The 16,844-nt window shown below is 42.3% G+C and overlaps 1 protein-coding gene across 4 annotated transcripts in view; it reads left to right on the plus strand.

Annotated features, from left to right (window-relative positions):
* Positions 1–2,418: 2,418 nt before the first annotated feature.
* LOC129556211 (ADP-ribose glycohydrolase MACROD2) overlaps positions 2,419–16,844 on the plus strand; it is an 805,465-nt gene continuing 791,039 nt past the window's right edge. For 3 of the 4 annotated variants that reach the window (XM_088844312.1, XM_088844313.1, XM_088844310.1), the window contains exons 1-2: positions 2,419–2,706; positions 10,209–10,325. In XM_088844312.1, coding sequence (XP_088700438.1) covers positions 2,661–2,706; positions 10,209–10,325 — 163 coding nt within the window. In that variant the 5' untranslated portion in view covers positions 2,419–2,660. The remainder of the gene's footprint in view (positions 2,707–10,208; positions 10,326–16,844) is intronic. The other variant, XM_088844311.1, reaches the window with a different exon arrangement.

A 16,844-nucleotide genomic window follows, 5' to 3' on the forward strand; every position in this document is an offset into this window, starting at 1 on the left:
TCGGACACGACTGAGCGACTTCACTTTCACACGTTGGAGAAGGAAATGGCAACCCACTCCAGTGTTCTTGCCTGGAGAATCCCAGGGACGGTGGAGCCTGGTTGGCTGCCGTCTATGGGGTCGCACAGAGTCGGACACGACTGAAGCGATTTAGCAGCAGCAGCAGTGTTAAATGCTGCTGAAAGATCTAGTAAAAGAAAGATTGAACAGTGTTCACTGAATATAACATGAAGGTCATTGATTACCTTAGCAATAGCCATTTCTGTTGATTTATAGGATAGAACCCAGAACCCAGATTAGAGTGAACTGCAGAGCAGAAAGTGGGATGTAAGAAAATGGACACAATATTTTGAAAGGAAGAAGCTATAGCTTCTGCTAGCAGTAGTGTGTGTGGGATCACAGGAGGAACTTTTTTTTTTTTAACATCGTAAAAATCTGAGAAAGTTTAAAAGTTGATGGATGGTCCCAATTCTATGAGTCAACATGAGATAAAGGATAATCAATAGTGTAGTATTCCTAAGAAAGCACAAGTGGAATGCCTGGCTCTAGGTTGGGGTGGTAAAATCTTCTCTGTTATAACAGAAGAGATGGTGCCCATACAAAGCATTTTCCTGTAAACACCTAATATTTTGTGTTTCTAACTAAGAATTCAATATTTTTCTTTCAAAATTGAAACTGTTTCTGTATTGTTCACTTTATTATTAATCATATTGCTGTTTTCCTCAATTATACCATGAAACCCTATATTGTTTGTTTCTCATTCTCTTTCCCAAATCTATTTCGTTACCAATTTTTATTGATTCTGCCTTGATAATGTGCCCTTTACTGCTGCTGCTGCTAAGTCACTTCAGTCGTGTCCGACTCTGTGTGACCCCAAAGACGGAAGACCACCAGGCTCCCCCGTCCCTGGGATTCTCCAGGCAAGAACACTGGAGTGGGTTGCCATCTCCTTCTCCAATAAGTGAAAAGTGAAAGTGAAGTCGCTCAGTCGTGTCCGACCCTTAGCGACCCCACGGATTGCAGCCTACCAGGCTCCTCCATCCATGGGATTTTCTAGGCAAGAGTACTGGAGTGGCTTGCCATTGCCTTCTCCAGCCCTTTACTAGAGTTCATCTATTATTTCCACTGCCAGTAAATGACTATTTTTATTACTAGTTCAAAGTTCACTTCCTTCTTGAAGCTTTCCTTATTTCTGTCAATTTTTTAGTGTTTCACAGTTTTTAGAGAAAAACAGAAGCACTGTCACACTAAAAATTTTTACCTGTGTTATTAATCATTTTCATGCGTGTTGTGTTACTCAGAACATTTCATTCTTTACAATTTTAAGTGGGGCCTCCCCCTTTCTTTTCTATTAAAAGAAACCGTGTCCCAAACAATTCCTTGGTCTTACACATCTGACTTACCTACAGCACATATGGCACATCACTTCAATTATCAAATGCGGATTCACCACCTTCATCAAATCAGCCTTGTAGATGGGTGATGTTTAGAAACACTATAAATTTGGGGAGGGGGTTACCAAATTTCCTCTAAATTCTAGGTCACCCTACTCTTATGGAGGACTTAAGTAGAACTGGGTTTTCAGAACACGTGCAGACTAGTATTGCACAGATTCAAGTGAACGCTTTAGGCCAGCACCTTTACCTGAAGCAACTGGCGGAGAGCAAAGTAAGATGATGGACTTTGATTAACACCCACTTGAACTTGCTTTCATGCAAATTCTTCAGTTTTCTATATAAAGTTTTGGTTGCTCACTCCTCCCCGGGTCTTAAATCTCTTGAGTAGTTCATTTTACTTCTGTTCCTTCCAGACTTCACCGGAATCGAGTGAAATATGTAGTTTCTACTACAAGGTGGAGGAGCTGATAGTGTGTGGGTTGGAATCATCATCTAATCCTTTCCCTTCTTTCGGTTATATTTGCCCACTACAAGGAAATCTTCAGATTCTGTGGTGAAATCGGTCCAGACGGGGCGATGAGAGCGAGCGAGTACAATTCGTGCTGACTGACATCCTGCCCACACAGGCAGCTTTAGGCCCTGAGGCAGCGTTGCCCGTCTGCAGTCACCTGGCGCACCTGGCGCTCCCCACAGGCCACGCCCTCGGGTTCTCCCTGCGCAGCGAAACCGGAGCGAAGCCCAGCTCTTCTCACAGTTCCCTGGTGGCCGCCCCACACCACGCCCCAGTCGTGAGGCACCTCCAGCCCCCTCGCGCCCTGGCTCCGCCCCCTCCACCTCCCCAACGTCTCCGGCGTCAGGCCCGAGCCTGCGCCTGCGCGTGCGCCCTGGGGCCGAAGTCGGGGCGCGAGGCGGCTGGAACGCGGAGAGCGGCGGGCGGTGCAGCCAATGGGAGGCGGCGCTGGCTAGCGGCTGGGAGGCGGGGCCTGCGCGGGTGTTAGGTTAGCGCGAGGCGTGACCTAGTTGACAGGCTCTGAGGCGCTGCTGTGGCGGCGGCCGTGGGGCTGAGGCGGGTGGGAGCCGGAGCCGAGCGCGGGCTGAGGGAGGAGGGCGGCGACTGGAGAGCGGCGAGCGGCGCGGGACCCAGAGCCTCTTTCACTTTTTGCCTCCCGAGTGCCCTCTCCCCACCCTCCCACTCCACACACACCCTGTTTGCCCGTGAGCCTGGGGAACTTGCAGCTTAAAGCCAGCCACCCCCACGGCAACATGTACCCCAGCAACAAGAAGAAAAAGGTGTGGAGAGAGGAGAAAGGTAACCCGGCCGTCGGTCCCGGGGGGTCGTGCGGCGGGGGGGTGGGGGCGGGTCGGGGGTCTGTGTGTGCCGCGGCGCGCTCCGCCCGGCTCCCGCCTCGCGCCCGCCGGCCGGCGCCGCCTTCCCGGCAGGTCCGTGTGTGTACACGCGCGCACGCCGGCGCGCACGCGCCGCCCCCGGGCACCTGCGGCTCGCGCACGTGTGGGCGCACGCCCCTCGCCGCCTCCCGCCGCGCCCGGTCACCTCTGCGCGGCGGCGCCTGGGCTCCGCCGGTCTCCCGCACGCCCCCCGCCCTGTCCCCGGACCCCGGCCGGGACTCTGGGCTTCCGCGCCCCGGTGTCCCGCGGACACGTGCCCGCCGGCCGACTGCCGGGCTGCAGCTGCTGGCGCTGCCCCGCGCCCGCGGAGCCTCAGCCGGTCACCCCGCGCCTCGCTCCCTTGTGCTCCGCTGGCCGGGCGTCCCCGCCTCTGGGTGTTGAGTCAGGGCCTTTCCTTCTGCGCCCGCCGCAGTGTGACTTCTGGAACCTGGATCTCCGGGGAAACCTGAAGCGAGCGTGTCTGGTCCGCGAGGCTAGGTGCCTTTGGAGAAGTCCAAATGGGGTTGTCTCCGCAGTGCTTTTCCTCTCGATTCCGTCACCGTCTGAAGTTGCTCCGAATAAAATTGTGAGACTAATGTCACTCTGAATGAGCCCACCCCTGAGTTTTGTGCAGATCCAAGCTTGCCCACATCAGCCAGGTTGACGGCGGCATTAAGGTCGATTAAGACTGAAATGTGCGACTCAACCATCTTTTCTCCCCCTTTCTCTTTGGTATGTTAGGCAATATTCCAAGAGTCTCTGCAGTTTTTTCTTTTTTTAAAAATTAGCTAATTGTACAGAAATGTTGTAAAAAGTACTTGCAGTGCTACTACTAAGATATACTAGAGTATATCAAGAGTGACAGAACTGCAGATCTCTCCTAAGTACCTTTCCTTCTTTATAGAGCAAGGATAAAAGAGTGACTAGAGTGAAAGTTGATTTCCTTGATAATAGATGTTTAAAACCTGTAGATTGTTATTGCAGCTCCTGGTCTTTATAAATAAGGCCAAGTAGTGGATGAAAGAAAGGGAATGAACGTGGGAAAAGAATCCTTCAATATAGGGCTTACTTCAAACCGCGCATGAATAAAGGGATTAGTACGGATTTTTTTCCCCCACACTAACTACTGGCAAGAATTAACACAGCATAACTGAAGGACCCAGTTAAAAGAGTCTTTAAATATTGACAGACTACGTTGTATACCATTTAATTATATTTTAATGATTATGGACATATATAGAACTGAATTTTGGTGTTGCAAAATAAATGCTGTTTATATATAAAATAGTGTAAAATAACTGCTTTATTTTCCCAGTAGAAGTCATTTGAATTTCAACAAGAATTAACCTTGTAAGCTTTGAAAAATATTTTATGCCCATTTTTATTGATAATGTTGAAATATTAGGTTGGTATTATTGATAATAATGAAGGCAGAATAGTGAAAGACATGGAGATTGTTTTCAATAGATGAATAATTGATGAAATTATAGCAATTACTTAACTATCTTTATTCCATAATAATGTTCCTAACGTAACAATGTTATAATGGTTCCTTCATTTAACATCTACACTGTTAGACTGTGGTAAACAAGCATTTTAGAAACTTTAATATCTTGATTTTCTTCTCTTACTTGTAATAATAGGAGAAAAATATTACCAAATTAATATATCCTAACAGAGAAGCAATGCACAGTTAAAGAAGGCATTTAACAAAGTAAATTTTTCTCTTGTCCAAAACTAACCTATTTTTGCGTGAAGTTGAATGTTAAAAGAGAAGGTTATTATAGCCTTGAAGATGTTTTAGTGTGTCAGTGTCTTAATCAGGATATCTATTTTTGGAATATGTAGTATATATAATATTGTAAATCAACTATATTTCAATAAAATTTCTGTCTCTCCTATGTTGTACCATCAAGAAGCTAAGGATTTCCAGGATAGAAGTATTAAGGTTGGAATGCATGACCTTTTTCTGAATTGCACTGAAGAGGGTATTATCGTATTTTTGTAGCTGTTATTTAAATCTAAAGGAAGGTTTACCCACCTCATTGAAATGTCAAGGCATTCTATAGATATATTTTAACTCAGTATACCGTATAGTAAGTATGACTGCAAAGCTGAAACATCCCTTAAGGAAAAGTTTTGTGTAAAACTGAAAAGAGAATGTATATGACTATGGCCTCCAGTATGTGTCACTGTTTAAATAAGTAACTAAGGAATTCTCAAGTCCATATAGGTTAAATAAATGTTGTTGATCTAATAGTTTGCACCCCCTAATTCAAAAGCACTCAATGTGTCTTATCATTTTAAGTACTGAAAGCTAAATTATCTCAGTGTTTTATCTTGTTGTCTTATTTCGTGTCCATAGTTGAGTTTTTAAGTAAATGGAATGACAGAGGTCAGGTTGCTTTCCCATATGTACTCTGATACTAAAAAGTACAAGTTGCTTCGTAATGTTTTCGATCCTGATTGTTGATATTGTAGTATTTCCATATGAATGATCTGAGCTTTTATGCTTGTGTTTTGGTAAACACCAGTCATCACTTTTCTTTCTCTGTGATTATTTCATATTTACTGTTCCCTTCAAGCTTCCTTTTTCACCAAGACCCCAACCTCTTATACTAAACAGATGACATTCTCTTGGGTTGTTTTTTTTGGCTGCAGATGGTCTCTGTTCCTGTGTGCATGCTTTCTCTAGTTGCAGTGTAGGGGCTTCTCACTGTGGAGGCTTCTCTTGTTGTGGAGCACAGGCTCTGGGGGTGCGGACTTAGTAATTGTGGCACACAGGGTTAGTTTCTCCGTGGCATGTGGAATCCTCCTGGACCAGGGATCGAATCCATATCCTCTGCACTGGCAGGCAGATAACTATCCACTGTACCACCAGAGAAGTCTGACATTGCCTTTTTTATTCATGGAGAAAATACATGTCATGAACACATGAACAGCCCTAACATTCTCCATAGTCTCTTTCTTTCTTTACCTGTCCATCGTTTTCAGCTTTCTTCCTTTTTTTTAGAGGAAACACTTTTTTTCTTGGTTTCTAAGGTTAGCCCATCTCTTGTGCTCTTTACATCACTTGTATTCTTTGAGATCGTGTATTGTCGTTTATGTTCATTTGGGTGTATTTAGTTTCTCAGTGTGTTGGCTTCCTCTTCTCGGCCTATAACAATGGTTAAGTCTCTCCTGCCCTTCCTCCCTCAGGGTTCCCCTTGGAGATGCTATTCTCACTTTCCTCAGTCCCTCAGTCTCCTGGATCTCAGTTATGCTTTAAGGAAACTAGTGTTTCTAAAGTCATTCAGCAATAACAGTGATGGTGGTACTGGTATAAAAATACCTACTATTTGAGTTCTGTTTTTGTGTGCCCAGCACTATTTTAAGTAACATATTTGAATTGTCTTATTTAATTCTCAAAACTTCATGAGGTAGTATATTGTAAGCTTTGAGCTTGCACTCAAAGCTCTCTTGAGCTTTGAACTCCATTTGCCTGGGTTTGAATCCTAGTTGTATTGCTTACTAGCTGTGGAAATTTAGGTAAATTATTCAACTTCTCTCAGTTGTTTCATCTATACATTGGGAATAATACCTACCAGCCTACCTCAAGACGAAGAGAGATGTAAAGAGATTAAGTAACACAAGATCACATAGATTTGCATGATTTGGCATTAGAATCCAGATTGCTCTGTTGACCATTTTGTTCTCTTTTCGGTGTTGTTCTTGACCCAGAGGATAGAAACATGTGGCTTCCTAATCGTCCTGTAGCAGTTGACATGATTTCCCCTCTTCTCCTCATTAAAACACTTTTCTCTGCTGGTTTCTATATCACTGGGACCCTGATTCACCTTGTACCCCCAGTGACATCTGTTTTATTTTCCCCTTTTTGTGTCCACTCCCTAAATGTTGTTTGCTTGAGGTTTGCTTTCCTATCTTATCCTTCCCTATGAACTTACTGTAGGACTACAATTTTAGGTTATGAATTCCAAAATCACTAGGCTGGTGTTCTTTCTCCTGAGTTCAAGATTCTTGATTTCAACTTGAATGCCCTAGAGGTCTTAAATTCAATACAGTGTTGACTCTGGAGTATTGTAGTATTAAATATATCACATGTAAGCCAGTTTTAGGAGTAGGGGAAAATGTTGCTTTCCCAGTTTTTGTTCACTTGTGCTTACATAAATACTTTTTGCAGTTTATTTCTATGAGAGAATCTTTTAAATTGATAATGAGGGTTCAGTTCATTTCAATCGCTCAGTCGTGTCTGACTCATTGTGACCCCATGAATCACAGCACGCCAGGCCTCCCTGTCCATCACCAACTCCCGAAGTTCACTGAAACTCATGTCCATCGAGTCAGTGATGCCATCCAGCCATCTCATTCTTTGACGTCCCCTTCTCCTCCTGCCCCCAATCCCTCCCAGCATCAGAGTCTTTTCCATTGAGTCAACTCGTCGCATGAGGTGGCCAAAGTAATGGAGTTTCAGCTTCAGCATCAGTCCTTCCAATGAACACCCAGGACTAATCTTTAGAATGGACTGGTTGGATCTCCTTGCAGTCCAAAGGACTCTCAAGAGTCTTCTCCAGCACCACAGTTCAAAAGCATCAATTCTTCGGCGATCAGCCTTCTTCACAGTCCAACTCTCACATCCGTACATGACCACGGGAAAAAACATAGCCTTGACTAGACGTTAGATTACCTGAAAGGAGATACTATCCTTAAAACCACTTACCTAAACTACTGTACCTAATAGTATGCTGAAAGAGAATTGAGAGTGCGAGTATGACTGTCAGTCGCTTTACATCATGGAGACCTTTGGTAAAGTACATGATCCATGACAGCGGACATAACAAAATGAGTGAGGATGCCAGTGTCAGTTCATACATTGAATATTAGTAAATCTTAACTTGTTACTCCCTTAGTTCCAAACAGTATTTTTACATTATTTTTCTTCCTGTATCCTAGTAAATCATTTTATGCACCATCTAGGATGTGCATAATCAACTTTGAATATTAGTGTTGTAGTTTGTAGGAAAAGGACTTCTTGGTAGCTCAGCAGTAAAGAATCTGCCTGCCAACGTGGGAGATGTATGTTTGATCCCTGGGTAGGGAAGATCCCTTGTAGAAGGAAATGTCAACCCACTCAAGTATTCTTGCCTGGGAAATCTCAAGGACAGAGAAGCCTGGTGGGCTACAGGTTATGGGGTTTTAAAGAGTTGGACACACTTAGCAACTAAACAACAACAACAACCAAAAAACAGTTTTTAGGGTAAGATTAAACTGCTTGGCATGGTGTAGAGATTTCTGTGCATTTTTGTTTTATGTTTCCAGTTACTTTTCAAATTTGTGGCCATTTTCCTCCTTGTATTAATACCTTCATTAAATTATTCTTGAAAGGTTTATTCGAAGCTTAAAATTCTCTAAGCTGGGCTTCAACAGTATGTGAAATGAGAACTTGCAGATGTTCAGGCTGGATTTAGAAAAGGCAGAGGACAAATTGCCAACATCTGTTGGATCATCGAAAAAGCAAGAGAATTCCAGAAAAGCATCTATTTCTGCTTTATTGACTACGCTAAAGCCTTTGACTGTGTGGATCACAACAAACTATGGAAAATTCTGAAAGAGATGGGAATACCAGATAACCTGACCTCCCTCCTGAGAAATCTGTATGCAGGTCAAAAAGCAACAGTTAGAACTGGATGTGGAACAACAGACTAGTTCCAAATTGGGAAAGGAGTACGTCAAGGCTGTGTATTGTCATCCTGCTTATTTAACTTATATGCAGAGTACATCATGTGAAATGGCGGGATGTCATGATAAAGCTGGAATCAAGATTGCTGGGAGAAATATCAGTAACCTCAGATATGCAGATGACACCACTCTTCTGGCAGAAAGTGAGAAAGAACTAAAGAGCCTCTCGATGAAAGTAAAAGAGGAGAGAAAAAGTTGGCTTAAAACTCAGCATTGAAGAAACTGAGATCATGGCATCCAGTCCGATCACTTCGTGGCGAATAGATGAGGAAACAATGGAAACAGTGACAGACTATTTTCTTGGGCTCCAAAATCACTGCAAATGGTGACTGCAGCCATGAAATTAAAAGACACTTGCTCCTTCGAAGAAAAGCTATGACCAACAAAGACAGCATACTGAAAAGCAGACAACAACAAAAAGATGCAACAAAGGTCCATCTATTCAAAGCTGTGGTTTTTCTAGTAGTCACGTATGGATGTAAGAGTTGGACTATAAAGAAAGCTAAGAACTGAAGAATTGATGCTTTTGAATGTAGTGTTGGAGAAGACTCTTGAGAGTCCCTTGGACTGCAAGGAGCTCAAGCCATTCCATCCTGAAGGAAATTAGTCCTGAATATTCATTGGAAGATCTGATGCTGAAGTTGAAACTCCAATACTTTGGCCACCTGATGCGAAGAACCAACTCATCTGAAAAGACCCTGATGCTGGGAAAGATTGAAGGCAGGAGGAGAAGGGGATGACAGAGGATGAGATGTTTGGATGGCATCACTGACTCAGTGGACATGAGTTTGAGCAAGTTCCTGGAGTTAGTGATGGACAGGGAAGCCTGGTGTGCTGCAGTCACCTCTTGGGGAGCTTTCCCTGAGGCGGTAGTACTGTATAGTGGCTAATGGTGTAGGCTCTAGTTGTTGATGAAGATATCTATGTGGATTTTAATGGAAAGCTCTCTTGATTTGAACAAACTGCTGAACTTTGATGTGCTTCATTTCCCTATCTGCAAAATCTGGGTAATAATTATACTATCAGTTTTGCTGAGTGTTGGAAGGATTATTTTAATAAAAGTATACATGTGAAGGTCCTGTGAGTTCTTTATAAATGACATCAGCTGTTGCTAATTCTAAGTGTTTAAAAGTGTTATAATATTATAATCAAGACTTATAAAGTATTATTTATATCACCTCCACAAAAGTATTATTAAATTGAAAGGGCATTTTTATTGTTGATGGCATTATAGAATTAAGGAATATTTTGGTGGTTGCTTTTCTTGTTTTAGCATTTGTATGTATTTGTCTTAGGATTTTTTATTTTATTTATGTAGCTATTATTTTTTATCTTACCCATTTCCCCTTTTGTCTTATGAACTCCTCCAGAGCTAAGGGTCACCTTTGTACCTGCAGTGTATAAATGTATCATTTGACACATAATGGACTGTCAGTAGATGTCTGAAAGAGCTTCTTTCTGGACTGTCACAAGAATGTTTTCCTCATCAGGCTTTGATCTTTTTTTTTTTTTTTGCCTGCTGAGTGTTAATTTGACTCCATTCAAATATGGTCACTAGATTTGTATTTTGATATCCTTCAAGCCCACATCAACTCTTGGTTAATTTAACATGGTTAGTATTTAAATTATAAAATAATTCCTGAGCTTAAAAGTTAAATACAAATGGAGATTCTGCTTTTATTTTGCAAGAACGTTTACTGAAGATGACCATAGAGGACAGACGCAAAGAATACATAAGGGACTATGTTCCCCTGAACACCATCCCATCGTGGAAAGAGGAGATGAAGGGCAAGAGCCAAAATGATGGTAAGTTTCTCAGAACATTTTTTTCAGGTAGATACCATTTCTATTTGTTTATGACCTCTGCAGGACAATTGGTGATAGAATGGAATAACTGGCATTTAATAAAGAGATGTCATTTTTGCTGTATGAAATAATTGATTGTCGTTTAATTGTTTTTAGCAATCTGCCCTGTGTTATTTAAACTTAAGAAATTGTAGTACCGTAATTCATGTTTGGAAATATACCACATTTATGTGGTACTTTTTTACAGTTACTTTAAAAAACTATTCTACAGTAGTGTTTGGAGCAAGTGATAGTAGGGATATGCTGCTTTGGTGGGATGGCCTGTTGAGTTTGTTTTGATTAGGTTCATCTGTAAAGTTATTTTAAGAATTGGATTCAGTTGATAGAGTGTATTAGAAAGAACAGAGAAAAACCAAATAACATTTCATGTAATTTTAGAGAAGAGTTTATATGTTGTATGATATGTTATGTTTACCTGTAAAGTATTTGTATGACAAAGTTAACTCACTCTTAAAGTTTTTATGGTCTAATGAGAATCCAGATTGTTTCAGGGAAATACATGTGTTAGAATATAAATGAACTATTAAGTATTAGAAAGGTATATGGAAACAGTTCTAAAAAAGCATAAGAGATTTAATGGATGTTTAACATATTATCTGTGAATGAGTACTCATTGGTGTTAATAGTCTGAATGTGAAATTTAAGAAGAAATGGTGTTTTTTAAAGATATATAAATATTGAGAATGAAAGCTAATTTTATGAAAGGGGCTTGGAACCTTCTAATTTCATAGATTGTGGTCTTAGATGGGGGCTCCAGACGGGGAATTATAGAGTGTACTATGGACCCAGATCAAGAAGACTAGCATGGAATTCCTATGGGTAAAATCTGAGGGAAATAGCAGCCAAATTAGCCTTTGGTGTCTGTGCAGAGAACACGTTTACCTCAGTGTTTGGGCTTTAGAGAGAATTTTGTTTTTCTAGGAAGGCAAGGCCTGTGGGTTCTTTTAGAGCTTACTCTGCCTGGAAACATGTGTGACCTTGGGCAAATGAGGTAGTGGTTGTACCCCAGGTTCTTTTGGGGTCAGTGAGCAAGCTGATTGAGAGATACACATCTGACCTGTTTCCCCAGTGTCTTCAGCAAATGCAGTTGTTTTAATAATGGTTGAATTAAGACATCATTGAGAGAAGACAGTGCTGTGTAAAGAAAAGTGTATAGATCAGAAGGACAGATTTCTGGGCCTTCTCTGAACTAGGGCCATGTGCCTCTTCATGTTTTGGTCTCAGTTATTTGTTCTTTTGTTTATGAGAAACTGATAGTGAATACTTAAGCTCCACTTTTTGTGACAGGTGAATCTCTCTTTTCCTTGTGCTTCATTTATCTGATTTTCTTTCTTCATTGCTGTTGTAGGTGGTCATTTTCTAAGGATGATGATCTATTTAAACAGATTTTGCATCCTGAAACATGTAGATTTCTGTTGCTGCCAGAATAATTGAAAAAGCAATAGGGATACTCAAGCTGCACTGCCCAGTTTTGGGTCTGCTCACGTCTGTGTAGAGGCTTGGGCTTTATGTTGGTTGCTTCTATTTGAATATTCATCATGAGAGACTTAGGGTTGAACTGGGTTGTTCGAGAACTCAAGAGTTGGGTATTTTCAGAGATACCACAGACCAAAATATTTCCCCCAATCAGAAAAGATACATTGAATAACACCTCACATTGTTATTCCCTAAGAAGAGCCTATTATTTAATCATTTCTCCCAATATGAGCTCTGTAAGTGACTTAGAACTGCTGTCTATATTTCATTTTTTTCTTCAAGTTTTTTGAATGTGAATGTTTTTCATGAGGAACTAGGTGGTGGTATCAGAATTGTATTTCTATTAAACAATGTTTTATTTCCATTTAATGTTACTTTTTTGTTACCCAGAAATTGGTGACTGGTCTCTTCTCTTTTTCATGAAATGGAATAATATCTGTTAATTTCTTTGCATTATATATATCTTTCATTGTGCTTTCTTCCAGTGTTACCTATCCAGTGCTCAATTATACTGAAATATTAGTCAAGAGAGTTTTGGTATTTTATTAGTTTGAAATCCTTTAAAAATATAAATCTTTGAAAAATGATAAAGGACAATTATATAGTAATATTTTTATGTTTTATTTTTAACTGTTTAAGCCACTGCTTGTAAATGTATATGTATTAATATATAAGTAGGTGTTGGTATCGGAGAAGGCAATGGCAAGCCACTCCAGTACTCTTGCCTAGAAAATCCCATGGATGGAGGAGCCTGGTAGGCTGCAGTCCATGGGGTCGCTAAGGGTCGGACGCGACTTCACTTTCACTTTCACTTTTCACTTTCACACATTGGAGAAGGAGATGGCAACTCACTCTAGTGTTCTTGCCTGGAGAATCCCAGGGACAGGGGAGCCTGGTGGGCTTCCGTCTATGGGGTCACACAGAGTCGGACATGACTGAAGTGACTTAGCAGCAGCAGTAGCAGCAGGTGTTGGTATTTATAATAATTCAATCTTTTAAGTATAAGATTTCAAACTAAGTTTTAAAAGACATCTGTTTATAAGTCTATGTCATTTAGTTTCTGATTTGTAGGAAAGGAATAATATTTGTTGGGCTGGCACAAGCATAATATTCCAATTTAAGTTTAATAGTTTATTGTTTATTATCTGTGTTTTTATGGAAGACCATTTTGGCCTTGATGTCCATGATTACATGGAACAAGCTGTTGTTTAAAATTTTTTTAATTTTGTTCAGTTTTCCTTTAATTAAATGCTTATTATTTTATTGTAATAGACATTTAAATAAAAATGAGAGTGGCCAAATGTATTTGTTGTAATTTTAAGCTGTCTTTAGAAAAGGAAACCAAAAATTGCCAAATAATATAAAATCAATGTTTCTGCAGAAAGGAAGAAGCAAATAGGTGATATTTTTTACTTTGACTTACTAGTTTGATAATATCAGAAAGCGCTATGGTTTTTCCCGTGGTCATGTATGGATGTGAGAGTTGGACTGTGAAGAAAGCTGATCGCCGAAGAAGTGATGCTTTTGAACTGTGGTGCTGGAGAAGACTCTTGAGAGTCCCTTGGACTTCAAGGAGATCCAGCCAGTTCATTCTGGAGGAGATCAATCCTGGGTGTTCATTGGAAGAACTGATGCTAAAGCTGAAACTCCAATACTTTGGCCACCTTATGGGACGAGTTGACTCACTGGAAAAGACTCTGATGCTAGGAGGGATTGGGGGTGGGAGGAGACCGGGACGACAGAGAATGAGATGGGTGGATGGCATCACCGACTCTGTGGACATGAGTTTGAGTGAACTCTGGGAGGTGGTGATGGACAGGGAGGCCTGGCGTGCTGTGATTCATGGTGTCGCAAAGAGTCGGACACGACTGAGCAACTGAACTGAACTGAGGGACCCGTAGATGGAGAAAGAAATGGCAACCCACTCCAGTATTCTTGCCTAGAGAATCCTGTGGACAGAGGAGCCTGGTGGGCTCCATGGGGTCCCACAGAGTCGGACACAGCTGAGGCGACTTAGCAGCAGCAGAGACCTGTAGAAGAAAGAATGGGAGATTACCCAAAAGACTGATACCCAAAAACCCATTTGCTTATTATTCGTGCTTATATTTGTCAACTACTATTAGTAAATCTCTGAAATTACATGCTTCTGATTACTTCTTCCTCTGGTTAGCAGTTATGTAATAATTCTGTTTCATTTGTCAGTTGCTCTGTTGTAGGGAATTTTAAAATACTTGTTTCTCCTATTGTACTATTTCTCTAGCACCTGTAATAGTGCCTTATGACTAGGTGGGCTCAGTTAGTACGTTACATAAGAATGCCCCAGAGGTTAACAGTCTACAAAGGACAATGCTTTTTTATTTTTGTTCAGACTTTAAAATGAGCATTTAAAAAGATATATAGAGGCTGGATGGGAAGATGGCGGAGGAGTAGGACGAGGCGACCACTTTCTTCCCCACAAAATCAGCAAAAGAACATTTGAACGCTGAGTAAATCCCACAAAACAACTTCTGAATACTGGCTGAGGACATCAGGCACTCAGAAAAGCAGCCCATAGCTCTTGAAAGGAGATAGGAAATAGTATAAAAGATAACAAGAGAGACAAAAGAGGGAGGGACGGAGCTCCGTTCCGGGAAGGGAGGCTTAAAAAGAAAAAAAAGAGAAGTTTCCAAACACCTGGAAACACTGGCGAGTGGAACCTCAGAGGGCCACATAACTGGGAGATAAAAGACATAAATAATTAAAACTCACAGACTAAGTGCCCAGAGGAAACTCTCAGAGGAGAAGCGGCGCAGACGCCCGTGTCCCCCCCAGTAGGCGGGGGCTGGGCAGGGAGGCACGGGCAGCAGTGCTTAGAGGGAGAACTGGGCTTCAGTGCCCCAGGGCAAACTGAGGGTGCGAACTTAAGATACCAAAGCAGAAACTGCAGCGAAAAGGCTAGGAAAAGCCTGCAAAAAGCCCCAACCCAGGACTCCGCCAGCCCCGCCCACAGAACGGGGCGCTGAGCGGAGCGAGCCAGCAGCGGGCGGCCCATCCCCCAGCCCCCGCCGACACAGGCAGGGAGGGCAGCCAGCGCTGGGGCGGGGGCAGCCGTGGCCCCAGAGAGGCTTTCTGTGCCAAGCTGCAGGCAGGCTTCCTTGCTGGCCAGGACTTCTTGGGTTCGGGCCGGTCGATATCCGCCTGAGAAACTGTGCCGGTTGTACTCCCAGAAAACCGAGCGGCAGGGACTGGGAAGGCGATAAGTTGCAGTGACTGCGCTCGCCAAACGCCTGGTCACTTGAGCTGCTCGGACGGGGGAAGGCACAAAACGCAGGCCCAGCCAAGTCTGCGCCTATATCAAGTACCTGAGGACCTGAACCTGAGCCGCTCAGACCTGGGAAGTGCATGCAACCCAGTGCCAGCCGCAGACAGCTCCCAGGAGAGCAACCTAGAGCCTAAGCAGCATAAACAGGGAAAACACACACGCCTTGAGCGGGAGCATTCCCAGTGTAGCCGAGACACTGCAAGCACTCCCCACAGATGCCAGGGACATTTGTTAGCTGCATTCCTCCCTCCCCACAGCAGGACTGAACAGGTGAGCCGGGAAAAAAAAAAAAAGTGTCCACCACCGCATCCTGGTGTCAGGACGGGAATTAGACACGGAGGAGACCAGAAAACAGAAGAGCTTTTTCAACAGAAGGAACTGCCTTGGAAGTAACAGAGGGAGAAGCCTTGAGCCTACTGCAAGAATAAGACTGAAAAACAGAGGCAGAGGCTTAAGTCCAAATCCTGAGAACACCAGAGATCTCCTGTTCCAGAGAACATTAATTGATAGGTACTCATCAAATGCCTCCATACATACACTGAAACCAGACACCACCCAAGGGTCAACAAGTTTCAGTGAAAGACATACTACGCAAACTATCCAGCAACACAGGAGAATAGCACTGAGCTTCAATATACAGGCTGCCCAAAGCCACTCCAAACCCACTGACATCTCAAACTCATTACTGGACACTTTGTTGCACTCCAGAGAGAAGAAACCAGCTCCACCCACCAGAACATCGACACAAGCTTCCCTAACCAGGGAACCTTGACAAATCACCCATCCAACCCCACACACAACGAGGTAACTACATAATAAAGAGAACTCCACAAACTGCCAGAAGATGGAAAGGCCACCCCGAACACAGCAATATAAGCAAGATGAAGAGACAGAGAAATACCCAGCAAGTAAAGGAACAGGATAAATGCCCACCAACACAAACAAAAGAGGAAGATATAGGGAACCTACCCGATAAAGAATTTCGAATTTTAATTGTGAAAATGATTCAAAATCTGGAAAGCAAAATGTTGAGTTACAGATAAATAACCTGGAGAAAAGGATTGAGAAGATGCAAGAAATGTTTAATAAGGAATTAGAGGAAATAAAAAAGAGTCAGTATACAATGAATAATGCAATAGATGAGATCAGAAACACTCTGGAGGGAACAAACAGTAGAATAACGGAGGCAGAAGACAGGATAAGTAAGCTAGAAGATAGAATTATAGAAATAAATGAAACAGAGACGGAAAAAGAAAAAAGAATTAAAAGAAATGAGGACAATATTAGAGACATATGGGACAATATTAAACGCCCCAACATTCAAATCATAGGAGTTCCAGAAGAAGAAGACAGAAAGACCATGAGAGAATACTTGAGGAGATAATGTTGAAAATTTCCCTAAAATGGGGAAGGAAATAATCACCCAAGTCCAGGAAACACAGAGTCCCTAACAGGATAAACCCAAGGCGAAATACTCCAAGGCACATATTAATCAAATTAACAAAGATCAAACACAAAGAACAAATATTAAAAGCAGCAAGGGAAAAACAACAAATAACACACAAGGGGATCCCCATAAGGATAACAGCTGATCTTTCAGCAGAAACTCTTCAGGCCAGGAGGGAATGGCAAGACATACTTAAAGTGATGAAAGAAAGTAACCTACAGCCCTGATTACTATA

Source organism: Moschus berezovskii, chromosome 15 (genome assembly GCF_049115385.1).
Source record: "Moschus berezovskii isolate FMDL1 chromosome 15, NW_MosBer_1.0, whole genome shotgun sequence".
In the NCBI taxonomy this organism is placed as follows: domain Eukaryota; kingdom Metazoa; phylum Chordata; class Mammalia; order Artiodactyla; family Moschidae; genus Moschus; species Moschus berezovskii.